The sequence below is a fragment of the Malaya genurostris genome, chromosome 1, assembly GCF_030247185.1.
Source record: "Malaya genurostris strain Urasoe2022 chromosome 1, Malgen_1.1, whole genome shotgun sequence".
In the NCBI taxonomy this organism is placed as follows: Eukaryota; Metazoa; Arthropoda; class Insecta; order Diptera; family Culicidae; genus Malaya; species Malaya genurostris.
The window spans coordinates 161,699,126-161,715,073 of record NC_080570.1 but is presented as its reverse complement, the minus strand read 5'-3'; the positions used below and the strand labels follow the sequence as shown (position 1 = coordinate 161,715,073).

General features: G+C 36.8%; 1 protein-coding gene across 3 annotated transcripts in view; it reads left to right on the top strand.

Moving 5' to 3' along the window:
- Positions 1-15,948, top strand: part of LOC131426540 (uncharacterized) — a 174,406-nt gene that overhangs the window by 89,484 nt on the left and 68,974 nt on the right. For all 3 annotated transcript variants that reach the window (XM_058589355.1, XM_058589353.1, XM_058589354.1), the window contains one exon: positions 9,928-10,019. In XM_058589355.1, the coding sequence (XP_058445338.1) occupies positions 9,928-10,019 (92 nt within the window). The remainder of the gene's footprint in view (positions 1-9,927; positions 10,020-15,948) is intronic.

Genomic DNA, 15,948 nt, shown 5'->3' with positions numbered 1-15,948 from the left:
GTCTAGTCTTGTCTATTCTTGTCTATTCTTGTCTAGTCTTGTCTAGTCTTGTCTAGTCTTGTCTAGTCTTGTCTAGTCTTGTCTAGTCTTGTCTAGTCTTGTCTAGTCTTGTCTAGTCTTGTCTAGTCTTGTCTTGTCTAGTTTTGTCTAGTCTTGTCTAGTCTTGTCTAGTCTTGTCTAGTCTTGTCTAGTCTTGTCTATTCTTGTCTAGTCTTGTCTAGTCTTGACTAGTCTTGTCTAGTCTTGTCTAGTCTTGTCTAGTCTTGTCTAGTCTTGTCTAGTTTTGTCTAGTCTTGTCTAGTCTTGTCTAGTCTTGTCTAGTCTTGTCTAGTCTTGTCTAGTCTTGTCTAGTCTTGTCTAGTCTTGTCTAGTCTTGTCTAGTCTTGTCTAGTCTTGTCTAGTCTTGTCTAGTCTTGTCTAGTCTTGTCTAGTCTTGTCTAGTCTTGTCTAGTCTTGTCTAGTCTTGTCTAGTCTTGTCTAGTCTTGTCTAGTCTTGTCTAGTCTTGTCTAGTCTTGTCTAGTCTTGTCTAGTCTTGTCTAGTCTTGTCTAGTCTTGTCTAGTCTTGTCTTGTCTTGTCTAGTTTTGTCTAGTCTTGTCTAGTCTTGTCTAGTCTTGTCTAGTCTTGTCTATTCTTGTCTAGTCTTGTCTAGTTTTGTCTAGTCTTGTCTAGTTTTGTCTAGTCTTGTCTAGTCTTGTCCAGTCTTCTATAGTCTTGTCTAGTCTTGTCCAGTCTTGTCTAGCCTTGTCTAGTCTGGTCTAGTCTTGTCTAGTCTCTTCTAGTCTTGTCTAGTCTTGTCTAGTCTTGTCTAGTCTTGTCTAGTCTTGTCTAGTCTTGTCTAGTCTTGTCTAGTCTTGTCTAGTCTTGTCTAGTCTTGTCTAGTTTTGTCTAGTCTTGTCTAGTCTTGTCTAGTCTTGTCTAGTCTTGTCTAGTCTTGTCTAGTCTTGTCTAGTCTTGTCTAGTCTTGTCTAGTCTTGTCTAGTCTTGTCTAGTCTTGTCTAGTCTTGTCTAGTCTTGTCTAGTCTTGTCTAGTCTTGTCTAGTCTTGTCTAGTCTTGTCTAGTCTTGTCTTGTCTTGTCTAGTTTTGTCTAGTCTTGTCTAGTCTTGTCTAGTCTTGTTTAGTCTTGTCTATTCTTGTCTAGTCTTATCTAGTTTTGTCTAGTCTTGTCTAGTTTTGTCTAGTCTTGTCTAGTCTTGTCTAGTCTTGTCTATTCTTGTCTAGTCTTGTCTAGTCTTGTCTAGTCTTGTCTAGTCTTGTCTAGTCTTGTCTAGTCTTGTCTAGTTTTGTCTAGTCTTGTCTAGTCTTGTCTAGTCTTGTCTAGTCTTGTCTAGTCTTGTCTAGTCTTGTCTAGTCTTGTCTAGTCTTGTCTAGTCTTGTCTAGTCTTGTCTAGTCTTGTCTAGTCTTGTCTAGTCTTGTCTAGTCTTGTCTAGTCTTGTCTAGTCTTGTCTAGTCTTGTCTAGTCTTGTCTAGTCTTGTCTAGTCTTGTCTTGTCTTGTCTAGTTTTGTCTAGTCTTGTCTAGTCTTGTCTAGTCTTGTCTAGTCTTGTCTAGTCTTGTCTATTCTTGTCTAGTCTTGTCTAGTTTTGTCTAGTCTTGTCTAGTTTTGTCTAGTCTTGTCTAGTCTTGTCTAGTCTTGTCTATTCTTGTCTAGTCTTGTCTAGTCTTGTCTAGTCTTGTCTAGTCTTGTCTAGTCTTGTCTAGTCTTGTCTATTCTTGTCTAGTCTTGTCTAGTCTTGTCTAGTCTTGTCTAGTCTTGTCTAGTCTTGTCTAGTTTTGTCTAGTCTTGTCTAGTCTTGTCTAGTCTTGTCTAGTCTTGTCTAGTCTTGTCTAGTCTTTTCTAGTCTTGTCTAGTCTTGTCTAATCTTGTCTAGTCTTGTCTGGTCTTGTCTAGTCTTGTCTAGTCTTTTCTAGTCTTGTCTAATCTTGTCTAGTCTTGTCTAGTCTTGTCTAGTCTTGTCTAGTCTTGTCTAATCTTGTCTAATCTTGTCTAATCTTGTCTAATCTTGTCTAGTCTTGTCTAATCTTGTCTAGTCTTGTCTAGTCTTGTCTAGTCTTGTCTAGTCTTGTCTAATCTTGTCTAATCTTGTCTAATCTTGTCTAATCTTGTCTAGTCTTGTCTAGTCTTGTCTAGTCTTGTCTAGTCTTGTCTAGTCTTTTCTAGTCTTGTCTAATCTTGTCTAGTCTTGTCTAGTCTTGTCTAGTCTTGTCTAGTCTTGTCTAGTCTTGTCTGGTCTTGTCTAGTCTTGTCTAGTCTTTTCTAGTCTTGTCTAATCTTGTCTAGTCTTGTCTAGTCTTGTCTAGTCTTGTCTAGTCTTGTCTAATCTTGTCTAATCTTGTCTAATCTTGTTTAATCTTGTTTAATCTTGTCTAATCTTGTCTAGTCTTGTCTGGTCTTGTCTAGTCTTGTCTAGTCTTTTCTAGTCTTGTCTAATCTTGTCTAGTCTTGTCTAGTCTTGTCTAGTCTTGTCTAGTCTTTTCTAGTCTTGTCTAATCTTGTCTAGTCTTGTCTAGTCTTGTCTAGTCTTGTCTAGTCTTGTCTAGTCTTGTCTAGTTTTGTCTAGTCTTGTCTAGTCTTGTCTTGTCTTGTCTAGTCTTGTCTAGTCTTGTCTAGTCTTGTCTAGTCTTGTCTAGTCTTGTCTAGTTTTGTCTAGTCTTGTCTAGTCTTGTCTAGTCTTGTCTTGTCTTGTCTAGTCTTGTCTAGTTTTGTCTAGTCTTGTCTAGTCTTGTCTAGTCTTGTCTAGTCTTGTCTAGTCTTGTCTAGTCTTGTCTAGTCTTGTCTAGTCTTGTCTAGTCTTGTCTAGTCTTGTCTAGTCTTGTCTAGTCTTGTCTAGTCTTGTCTAGTCTTGTCTAGTCTTGTCTAGTCTTGTCTAGTCTTGTCTAGTCTTGTCTAGTCTTGTCTAGTCTTGTCTAGTCTTGTCTAGTCTTGTCTAGTCTTGTCTAGTCTTGTCTAGTCTTGTCTAGTCTTGTCTAGTCTTGTCTAGTCTTGTCTAGTCTTGTCTAGTCTTGTCTAGTCTTGTCTAGTCTTGTCTAGTCTTGTCTAGTCTTGTCTAGTCTTGTCTAGTCTTGTCTAGTCTTGTCTAGTCTTGTCTAGTCTTGTCTAGTCTTGTCCAATCTTGTCCAGTCTTGTGTAGGCTTGTCCAGTCTAATTTAGTCTAGTCTAATCAAGTCTAGTGTAATCTAGTCTTATTTAATCTAGTCTAATCTAGTTGAGTCTAATTCAGTGCAGTCTAATATTTTCTGTGCGGGACCGCACACTAAACTATGTCTACGCGAAATTTCAATCGATTTTACCCAACGAATCAAAAGTTTGATTTTTTGAGATAGTACAAGACACACCGTTTCATGCAATTCCAAGACATTTGGCATCGGAAAAAAATCGATTTAAAAGATTTAAAGAGCAATTATAGGTCCCAGAGTCGTTATTTTTAAAAAAAAATCTTTATTATTTTCACGTTTCGTCTTTAACTTATCAGTGCAGAGCAGTTCAAATTGAACTGCTTAGTGCTAAACTCGGCAGTTCAATTTGAACCGCTAAGCAGACGTAAAGTTTCTGCTACTTACAGAATCGGCCAGAAATAGTCGAAAACAAGTTTTCGTTTGGCACGTCAGAAAAGACATTGCACTCCGTTGCAAAACAAAAAGTGTTCTGTAAGTAGCAGAAACTTTACGTCTGCTTAGCGGTTCAAATTGAACTGCCGACTTTAGCACTAAGCAGTTCAATTTGAACTGTTCTGCACTGATGAGTCAAAGACGAAACGTGAAAATAATAAAAACGGTTATGTGCCCTAGCACAAACTTTAGCTAACCCCTAAATGAAAAAAATCTTTTCCAAGATAATTACAAATAGTGTAGCAGTAAAAAACTGCCCTCAAACAGAAATAAACTTGATATAAGCTGTTCGAAAGGGTTTGTATTGGAGATGATTTTCCCAAAATTTTAACCCTTTAACTAATATTTTCGCACTTGCAATTAGATTTTACATAAGAAATAAATCATTTATGAGTACATACATTACGCTGAATTTTTTTCAGATTTTTTTAAAATGTGGACGGGTATATCAGACTATAAAAAAATCATTCGAAAAACCATGCGTCTCCATCAAACTATCGGCCGATGGAGACGCATGATATTTCGTTCTAAAATCATATATCACATGTCCCTAGAACTAAATACCATGCTTTTTCATTTACAACTTGAATTCAGAAATCAATAACCAAAAGTCAAAAACCAAATACCGAAAACTTTCAAAACTTTCATCAGAAATGTAAACTTAATGAAACATCAAAAATTAATACAACCAAATCAACAAACAACAACAAAAAATCGCTGACTTCAAAACTTCCAATCAAAAATCTAAAATTTTACATACAAAATCAAAAACCAAAAGTCATTAATAGAAAAACTTCAATGAACGTAATTTAAAACCTGAAATTTAAAAAATCTTTATAAAAAATCAACAATCAGAGACTGAAAAACTAACACTTCCTATCAAGAATATTAAATTTAAAAATAAAATATCGACAATCAAAAGCCTGAAATCAAAAATGGATCTAAAACCTAAAATCAAAAATCAAAAACCTAAGACTTCCAGTCAAAAATCAAAAGTTTTTAACAAAAACTTAAAAATAAAACAAAAACTGGCAACCCTGAAATTTCCAATCAAAAATCTAAAATTAAAATAAAATTCAAAATCAACAATAAAAAATTGTAAATCATACGCCTGAAGTTTTGAACAAAAAATCAACAAACACTAATCAAAAATCGTTAATTCTAAAACTTCCGATAGAAAATCTGAAATTCAAAACAAAATCGAAAACCCGAAACTTTCAACAAAAAAATATAAAATTTAACACAAAATATCAACAATCATAAATCAAAAGCCTGAAACTATCTATCAAAAACATAAAGGCCGAAGTCAAAAATCGAAGATTGAAAATAGATTATCTAAAATTTTAAAGAAAGAAACAATTTAAAATAAAATATCAAAAATCTAAACCTTTCAATCAGAAATATAGAATAAATTATCAACAATCTAAAACGAGAGCAAAAAACCAGCCTACCGAAAGTCTAATATAAAATCAAAAGTACAGAAATCAAAATCCGAAACCGAAAGTTCAAAATCGAAATATTCTAACTTCCAATCCAAAACCTCAAATTAGAAAATCAAAATTAGAAATCAAACATCGAAATCCAAAAACTTCCTATCAAATAAATAAACGTTGAAATGAAAAATCGACAATCGAGAATAGAAAATTTAAAAACTAAAATCTAAAATCGAAAGCCTAAAACTTCTAATCAAAATTTAAATCTAAAATACAAAAATAAAAAATCATGAAAAAACTAAAGCTTGCAATCTACAACCTAAATAAAAATCGAAAACCGAAAACTTCATATCAAAAATGAAAAATCAACAATTAAGAATAGAAAAATTAAAAACTAACACCAAAAGCCTAGAAATAAAACAAAATTTCCATCAAAAAATTTACAATAAAAGATCATCAAACAACAATCAAAAAACGAAAAAAAATTTATCCCGAAAATTTCCTGGTAAAAATTTTTCATTTAGAAAAACTATATAAAATTAACAATAAAAAGTTGAAAATAACATATTTTAATTTTGAATGAAAAATCATCAAACAATAATAAAAAATCGCGAGACCTGAAACTTGCAATCGAAAATCTAAAATTTAAAGTAAAAACCAAAAATTCGAATACCTAAAACTTTCAATAAACAATTTAAAATTTGAATCCAAAAATTCATAACCAAATCATAAATCGAAAAACTCAAACTTTCATTCCAAAACCTAAAACAAAAAAACCAACAATCAAAAATTGAAAACCTAATAATTCCTTTCAAAAATATAGAATTTAAAATATAAAATCAACAAACAAAATTCTTAAATAGAAACTCGAAAATCGAAAACCCAAAACTCCCGATCGAAAATGTAAAATAAATAATCAACAAACAACAGTCAAAATTTAAAAAATCCAAACTGTCATTTAAAACCAACAATCAACAATCAAAAAGAGATAATCTAAAATCGAAAGTCGAAAACTTCCAATCGAAAATCAACAATCAAAAATTCAAAATCGACAACCTAAAACTAAGATATTCTAAATTATTATTATTATTAATAATTATTAAAAATCATCAAACAACAGTCGAAAACTTCACTACGTAGTTCCGGAACCGGAAGTCGGATCCTGATGGAATTCAATTGTGACATATGTTACCATGAGACCTTGCACTTGAGCCTTAGTTTGTTTAACATAAAATTTAACCATTTCTGAACAAATAAAGTGAGCTCCGTTCTGGACGGTTTGACCACAATTTCCGGTACTACCGGAACCGGTTATCGGTATAGCCGAAAACTACATTTTGGAACAGTTTTTAGCACAATTTCACCGAATTATTTCGTTCTTTGCATAGTCACTCAAATAATGATTTTATTATTTTTATTTAAAAGATATTTTTATTCAGGCCTATTTGCGTACAAGCTTTACGTGGCCGAATTAGCCGATTTTTTAAATAAAGAATTTTTTGAAGTGGATCTCGTTGTCACTATTTTTCTAGGAGGAGAAGAGCTTCCATTTCCCTTCGGCGAGGGTTGAGGGGCACTTTGTTCGTGGCTCGTCTCGTCATCCATTGCCGCATCGGTGGTTTTGTTGTTGATTTCCGTCTTCGTTTCGTTTTCCTTGTTGTTCGTAGTCTTGAGCTCGTTGCTAATTGCTTTAGATGCGCCTTGTTGTACATTGGCTGCAGTTGCTGGTTGGTTTGATGGTGAAACAGAAGTACTGCGCTCACTAGTTTCCATTGTTGAACGGTTGACCTTGTCTATGGTTGAAGATGTCTTTTTCGCAGTTGCAGTGCAAGGTTTACCGTAGTGTGCAGGTTGTTCACAAAACTGACATGTAACCAGCTGATTTTCATAGGTAATCAGCGTTTTACACGGATGTGTCCCACATTGACCACAAATGATGTAAGATGGAATTGCCTTACGTAGTTGCATACGCACAACTCGCACGCCATTCCGGATGCCGGAAAAATATTCCGCCATACTTCCCTTTCGATGGAAAGGATTTCACCATACTGCGACATATTATCCCGAACGAACTTATCGCTGGCCTGCGAGGGAAGGTCATGCACGCGTACTTCTATGGCATTGTCCACCATGTGCACAAGGATGGGGTCATTTCTAATTTCGTAAAGCGGTAGTGCTCAAAAGCTTAGGAGCCTCAAAAAAGTTCCTATGCCAAATTTCAGCTAAATCTGCGCTACGTGATGATTTTATGTAAAAAAAAATCGAGTCTGGGATTGAAAAGATTTGAGATTTCGAACATTTGAAATTAAACAAAAAATCGGGACTTTTTGGAGGTGCTTAAACTTTTGAGAAATGATCCCTTTCTATTTTCATCATAATGATCACCTTTAAAACAACGTAAATTGAATTTTTTGCACATATCACCATGTAACTCCGGAACCGGAAGTCGGATATAATAATATCGGAATTATAAAATTCAGGATTTTTCTATGGGATCCTAAGCCATTTCATTTAAAGTTTGGAAAAAAACGACTCTATGTTAGTGCCCTTATTTTCATTTTTTTTTGTTGCGCAAATCACCCTGTGATTACGGAACCGGAAGTTAGTATGGAACTCGTATGGAACCACAAGACCTTTCATTTGAATTTTAGTTCGTCGTTAAATCGGCCAAACCAAAAGTAAGTGCACAAAAATGTTATATGGACATTCCGGCCATCGTTTCATGAATTTACAGATCAGTTTTCATGGTGATTGTATAATTTTTTTTTGAGAAAGACTAAAATAAAAATAAATGTCAAAAATTTTAAAATCAAAAACTAAAGAATAAAACTCAAAAATTTAAAATCGATTATCGAAAAACCAAAAAATCTTACCAGAACTGTTTCTGTTTATAATGAAAAGTTTGCTTTTGAATTCGTAATGGCGAATTCCTTACTAGATAACTGTTTTTGTAATGGAGTCCGCCGTTTCGTAAGTGAAGAAAAGTTCGGTATTGAATTCACAGCTACAAATTCCCTGCTAGATCTAATGATTGTACTACTTGAAATCCATAGTTTTGTTGGATCATTTTTTCGCAGCTCAAAATTTCCTGTCAAGAGTTCTCACAAGGATTCTGATCCTTCGAACTATGATGGTCAGTTTGTTGGAGATGATAAGCTTGGAAATGATCTCACAGCTACAAATTACTTGCCAGATCACATGCCAGCTAAAGATCATTATTTTATCTGTGGGAAAAGCTTGATTTTGAAATCACAGCTGGAGCTTCTATGTCAGATGTATTGCGGATACGGTTTCCATCGCTCATTTAGCGATTGTTTTGTTTCTAGATCGGGTTTATGTTCGCAACTGAAAATTGCTTGCCAGATCTTTTGTTTGAGCAGCTTTGAGTACATAGTTCTACTGGTAATCAAAAGCACAATTTTAAGTTCACTGCTGCTAACTGCTTGCCAGTACTATCACTCTTTACCTCTCAAACTTACCACAATCTGTACGGCTAGTAAGCCGAAACTTGTTTCGTTCGGGACGTCAGTTTTGATATTACACTTAGGTGTAATATCAAAGAAGTATTTTGCAAATAGCATTAACTTTACGTCTGCCTAGCGGTTTATGTTGAACCGTCAGGTCGGAGGTAGCAGTTCAACACTGCTACGCACTGATGAGTCTAAGACGAAACGTAAAATCAAGTGAAATTGGTTATGTGCACCTAGCATAAATTATTGGGTAAAAACTCTTTACCTCTCAAACTTACTACAAATTACTTACCAGATCACATGTCAGATTAGCGTCAATCGTTTTGCTAGTGGGAAAAATCTTACTTTCAGTTTCTAAGCTGCAGGTTTTATTTGCTTATATGGTTTTGCATCAGCTAGTTAGCGATTACCAGTATGGGTTTCACTACATTTGTTTTGTCCGAGATTGGTTTTGAATTTGCAACTTCAAACTGCTTGCCTGATCTAGATCGCTAGTACAGTTTCGAGATCTTGCCAGATCAATTTTTCAATTCTGCTGGATATTTGCCAGTACTCTTAGAGTCAAGCGTTTTGTTGTTGATAGAACCTTGTTTGTCTCGATTTAGCCACTGTAAATTGCTTGTCAGATAAGAAATACAAGTTTTACATGAACATCTTCTAAGCTCGGTGTTGTATATCTTCCGCGCGTGTGATTCGACATGGACGCGTGCTGCAACAATGGAGATTTATTTCGTCGTCTAACGCACATTTTTCATCTAGCTTGACTATGATACGAACACATTCTTCTGTTAAAATAAGAAAATATGTGCGACAACTTACCCTCTTACCCCCTTTTCTTCTTCCCTTCCCACCCCGAGACGGCTCTGTTTGAGACCAAGTTTGTTCGTTTTAATCCAATTCAATCCCTCTTTGGCTGGCTGGCTGGCTGGGTTTTGGTGTGCGTGCCGGATGGAGTAGAGTGGGAACGTGTATCTCGGAAAACAAGCTGGCCGGAAATTGCCGCATCACCGAACAGTTTTGTGAGACTCCCCTCTCGTCTCACACACGGTGGCGGGAGGGGCGGACGCTGAGGCTGTGCATCAGTGGAAAATTAAATTTCGCTCTTATACGACTTCGCCACGCTTTTCGGTGAGTGGCTTCTCAACGGCGGTGACACCAGCCATTTGCGGCGGGTAGTTCCGCGATAGCAGCGAGAACAGTAATTTGGGGATTTGGTTGCCCCACCATCCTGCGATCCGTCCATCGATTTGGGGGAATCTTCGAAATGAGCAAACGCTCGTGTGGTTTTGGGAAACAATGCTCCAATCAGCGCATTGAAGGCTGAACAATAGAAGACCGTCTCGTCGTGTATTTTATATCTTTTTATGAGGCTCATGAGTTTTGTTTTGTTTTTTTCTCTCTTTTCCCATTCACAGAAATATGTGCCGAAATTCGAGGGCGTCGGGATCTGTGCGTTCAATCTGGTCGACGACATGCAGGAGTACATGCGAGGATTATTCGTAATTATGTGAGTATGTCAAACACCCACGGGCGGGTCCATTTCACTGTGAATTCAAACAAATAGCTTTTTTTTTTGGACCCAACAACAACACGAACAGACTGCGAAACGTTCATTAATTGAGACATGTTCCCGCAGAGCACACGGGCTATTTTTTGATAGTCATCAATAATTAAAAACTGCCACCACATGCCGAGATGATCCCCGGCCTGACACCGAATCACGATGAAAAATTGCCATCAAAGGTTTCATTTGGATTGGTCACCAGTTCACCACGTGTCATTTTAATTTAGCTCTGAGCTAGATTTGTAGGGGTGTTCAATATGTCATTTATCCTTTTACCTAGGAGTTTTGGTTCCCATTCGTTTAATTATTCTAACGAGTAATTTGCAAAAAAAATGTACTTTCTATTTGCTAAACGGTTTATGTTGAACCGCAAGGTGGCATCAGCAGTTCAACATGCACTGTTAATGCGCAGATGAGTCGAAGACGAAACATAAGATAGAAATTAGTATAAACCGGTGCCCTTGTGGTATCAGAACCCCTACCATATGTTTACGGCCGTAAAGTCGTAAAATTGTTTTCATCTAAGACGTCAATCTAGACATGGCACAAACATAAACTGCTAACGCTCTGATGAGTCGAAGACGAAACGTAAATCAAATGAATTTCATTTAACGTTATCTATGCATTTAAGTTTTTTCAATAAACGTTTTGAGCTTAGGAAACATTAAAACTATCAATACTTTTTCTCAACGTTTCGTCTTCGACTCGTCAGTGCATTAGCAGTTCAAATTGATCCTGCAATATTGTTTTATAACATTTATCATTAAATACAATCACAGCTTTACCACATGGAAATGTTTTCGATCAATCCACGAAAGACGGCGTTAGGACGAAAAAAAACCATTCCTAATCGACTTAGTGGTGTGAGAATGCCAGGGATTTGTCGGTTACGTCACATACGAGATAACATCTCTCGAACCGGAAATGTTCGCCATAACCCTTCCAAATTTGATTGACATTGTTAGCTTTCAAACAAGTTTATCGAAATTCGTTGAGTCATTTTCGAGAAAATAATAATCGATACATAATGTGTGATTTGTCGGTTACGTCACTTATGCCTTCTTAATGAAATAATAGTAGCTTCTAAACGAGCCTAAACGAGTTGAAATCGATTTAGCCATCTCCGAGAAAATTGAGCGGTAAAAAACAACGCGTTTTGTCGCTTACGTTACTTATATAATTACATCTCTGGAACCAGATGCGACAGCCATTTGAGCATCAAGCTTGATCAAAGATACAGTAGTAATTTTCAAACGAATCTAATTTTGCTGAAATCGGTTCAGCCATCTCCAAGTAAATTGAGCGGTACCAAAACAACACGTTTTGTCGTTTACGTCACTTATAGATTTATATCATCGGAACCGGAAAAGTCAGCCATTTGATCTTCGAACTTTATTCACAATTCATTAGTAGCAGTCAAACGAGCCTAGCCGTGTATCGGATCAGCAATCTGAGAAAATTTAGTGGAAGAAAAAAACGCGTTTTGTCGATTACGTCACTTATATAAATATATCTCCGGAACCGGAAATGCCAGTCATTTGATCTTCTAACGTGATCCACAGTTAAATAAGATTTCAATCGAGCCTAGACGTGTTAAAATCGGCTGAGCCATCTCTGAAGAAATTGAGCGATAAAAAAACGAATTTTGTCGGTTACGTCATTTATACGATTATATCTCCAACAGAAGTGACAGCCATTTTATCATAAAACTTGATCTATTAATAAAAACTAGCTTCAAAACGAGACTAAGTATGTTAAAATCGTAAGAACAAAGTGGAAAAACTAACTAACGAATGGCAGATCTCTCGACAGCCGGCTGTCTGGAATTTTACGAATTTCGGAAATCAAGCTTGGTTTTCCCGGCGGCCACTGTCCGTAACGTTCTTAAATCTTTCGTTTCACGTTTGACAACAGCCAGGAAGGCTGGGACCAGAATATTGCAGAAGAGACCAGCTCTTTTACTACGTACTGTGGCTAAAAGAAATAAAAATATCTCCAACTTTCGTGCATACTTTCAAGTGCCGGTAAGGTATGAAATCGTTCCAGGAGAAACCTGTTACGAATCGTAATGATAAACGGACTCGGAACGGACTGTGTCGCGAGTATTTGACGAAGTTTTCCTGCGTGATAATGGACGATGAAATTTGTGTGCTGGAAGACTTGCAACGGAACGGCGTAGTGGAGGATTTCTGGATGAAGAAAAAGGTTAAATTTCTAAAAAAAATTTTGGTTTGGCATGCAATATGCGAATGTGGTTAAGCAAGCCAAAGCCTCAATCAACGGTAAACAAGAAAATATACCATGAAGAATGCCCATGGACGCAGTTATTGCCTTTCTACGCAGCCATGACCCTCCCTCGCTATTCTGGTACGATTTGGCATCTTGTCACTACGCCAAAGATGTTTTGAAATGGTACAAAAGCGAATGGAGTCTATGTTGTACCGAAAGAGGCAAATCCACCTAACTGCCCGGAGTTGCGATCTGTCGTGTAGTATTGGGCTTTCGTGGAGCTAAACCTATAGAAAAATGTTGACAAAAGTAGCACGGTTGTAGAGAAGTATCTAAGTATTTGAAATACTTACATGACACACAACCCTTAGAAAGAGTAGTATGGCTTATTAAATACCAATAATTTGTAATAGGATTAAAAAAACACATTTTTTGGTACAATCAAATACAAATGGGAAATTTCAAGCTTGCTCAGAACCTATTTGTGTCAATTTATTCGCCGAGATGATTGAAGATTACTTGTTGAGTTATTCAAATGTAGGCCCTGGCTCTGCCTGCGAAGAATACATTTCAAAACCGTCACCAACGAATTCAATAAAGACAAAACGAACCGACATAATTCCAATTATCATCGCAAAACAACAACAACAAAAAAACCAACGGTTCGTTCACGTTCGAAGCCACATCGCAACGAATCGACGAACTGAGCCGTCATAAGCTTCGCCTGAGAGTCGACCAGGCCAATATCCAGCCTGCGTACGAAACAGAAGAAAAATCGTTTCAAGATTTTGTTTTGTCATCCTCCTGTCAAGCCACGTAACGTCTCTACTCAGATTTCTCCGTTTGCTCCGTTTGTCGGAATGTTATGAAGCCTTCCGGAATGAAATGAAACAAAATATTAAATGGAGGAGGATATTTGCGATGGCAACCACCTCCGCCGCCGCCGCCTACCGTGTTCAAACGAGAAAACATTCCGAACTTTTGCCATGGCCAGCTATGAGCGCAAAATGATTCTTATGCAAACTTGCTTCCAGTGCGATTACCGAGACCGATTTTGAAGTATTTCAATGCTGCAGGATTCCCTCTCTTTCTCGAATTTCAATCATCGGTTGACTGACATATTTTTGCATTACGATTCGGCGATATTGCGGTGTCTAAATCAGATGGACTAGATTCAAGCGTAATTCGGTTTGCGCTTCTCTTCCCACGGAGCTTGTTTGATTGTTCTGCAATGGAAGCGACTTATTGGATTCAACTCTCAAAAGCTGTTAAAAGATACATTTTCATCAGATGCGTGATCTGTTGAGAAAAAAGAGTTTCAAACAAGTGGGAAAGAATTTTGATTCACGACTAGCTCCTTCATTTACCATCGATTTCTAGAAATGATCTTTCGGTCAAGTTTCGGTAGTTCCTATTCTCACTTTTTCACTGGTCCGTAATTTCCACCAACTTATCAGGGACCAACATATTTTTCGGTAAAACTCGTTGATGCGAAAAGATGTGGAACACAGTCTTTCGTCGTGTTTCGCCGAACGTTTAATAAAACGTCAACAACCGAGATATTTTTACAATCCCAAGCCGTCCATGCGGAAACATTGACCCCAGTCTCACACTTTGGTCCAGCTTTGATGGCGGTTGCTTTTTCTTATTTTTCAAACCAACCGAGTCTAACCGAAATCGATCCGTTGTCGACCCTTCTAGCCTTTCTCTATGAAAAAGTAATGGAATTGCTGATAAAAAAACGACTTCTGATCGAGATTCTGGAAACCCCAAGTGTTATGGTATAAGTGACGTAACCGACTAAATCAACGTTTTCTCTTACCGTTTAAATTTTCTCGGAGAGAACTGAGGTACGTTCGAAAGCTACTAGCTTTCTGACTAAACTGACTTTCTAGCTAAACTGACTGTCACTTCTGGTTCCGGATATATAATGGTATAAGTGACGTAACCGACAAAACGCGTTGTTTGTTTGCCGCTCAATTTTCCAAAAGATACCTCAGCCTATTTTTATAAGCTTAGACTCGTTTGAAAGCTACTATTTTCTCATTGATCAAATTCGATGGTCAAATGACTGTTAAATCGTTTAAGCGCACTTTTTTCGCTGCTCTTAATTTTCTCGAAGGTGTCTGAATCGAACAGTAACTTGTGCTAGTTTTGGCTACATCTAAGTTGTAAATCAAGTTCGAAGATCAATTGGTTGTCATTTCCGTCTCCGAATTAGAATTACATAAGTGGCGTAACCGACAAAACGCATTTATTTAGCTCCGCTCAATTTTCTCGGGGATGGCTAAAATAATTTTCACAATCTTTGGCCCGTTTGAAAGCGAAGTGTGTTAAATTCGAAGATCAATTGGCTGTTTATTTCGGTTCCGGAGATATAATGGGATAAGTGACGTAATCAACAAAACGCGTAATTTTTGTTACCGTTAATTTTTCTCAGAGAATGTTGAATTAATTTTAACAAACTCGTTTCGAAGCTTCTGTTTAGTCATTGATCAAATGTTCTGTTTTCCAGAGATATAATTGTATAAATGACGTAACCGACTAGACTCGTTGTTTTATTACAGCTTAATTTTCTCAGAGATTTTCATAATAATAAAGAACATAGGCTCGTTGGAAAGCTACACTTGAGTAGACAGCTGAATTAAGATTAAAGATCGATTAGCTGTTGCTTCCGGTCCCGGAAATATTGTAGTATAAGTGACGTATCCAACAAAAACGCTTCTTTCCTCAAACTTAAGCTCTTATGAATCCTACTTTTCAGTTGTGAATATAGTTCTAAGATCAATTGGCTGTCTCTTCCGCTTCGAAGATATAATGGCATAAGTGACGTAACCGACGAAACGATTTTATATCGCAATTTTCTTGAAACTAGCTTAACCGATTTCAACAAGCTTCAGGCTTGTTTGAAAGCTCCTTTTAGGTTGTGAATCAAGTTCAAAGATAAATTCTGGGTTCGAAGATATAATGATATAAGTGACTTAACCGACAATATGCATCTACTTTTCAATATTTGATTTTCCTGGACATAGTTAAACCGATTTTCACACGCTTAGGCCCAAGTCAAATGGCTGTCACTTCCGGTTCCGTAGATATAATGGTATAAGTGACGTAACCGACAAACCGCGTAGTTTTTTATCGTTAATTTTGCTCAGGGATGGCTTAATCGATTTTAACAAACTTATTTATCTTAAAGCCAAAAGTGGACAGTGACGTTGATTTCTCTTTGATAATCAAGAAAATGCACTTGATACAATTAATCATGCCATTGCCGGAAGCGAATTCGAAGCGTCTAGGTTCTGGCGGATTCTTTCTTGACTGGACAAAGTCATACCTCAAACCTCATTGATATTTCTATAAAAAAACCCTACACTACGTTTTATTATTATAGCAGATGTCGGAAAACGATTCCGAAATCCAAGATGGCGACTTCCGGTTTATTGATATTTCTAGAAACCACTTACAATATGGGTGTTTTCGGAACGGATTGGATGAGCAAAACTAGGAAAACGATTTTTGACAAGGCTCCGAAATCCAAGATGGCGACTTCCGGTTTGCTTATATTCCTTAAAACTTCCTAAAATATGAGTATTTTCGGAACGGATTTAAAGAGAAGATGGGTGTTTACGAAACGGATTGGATG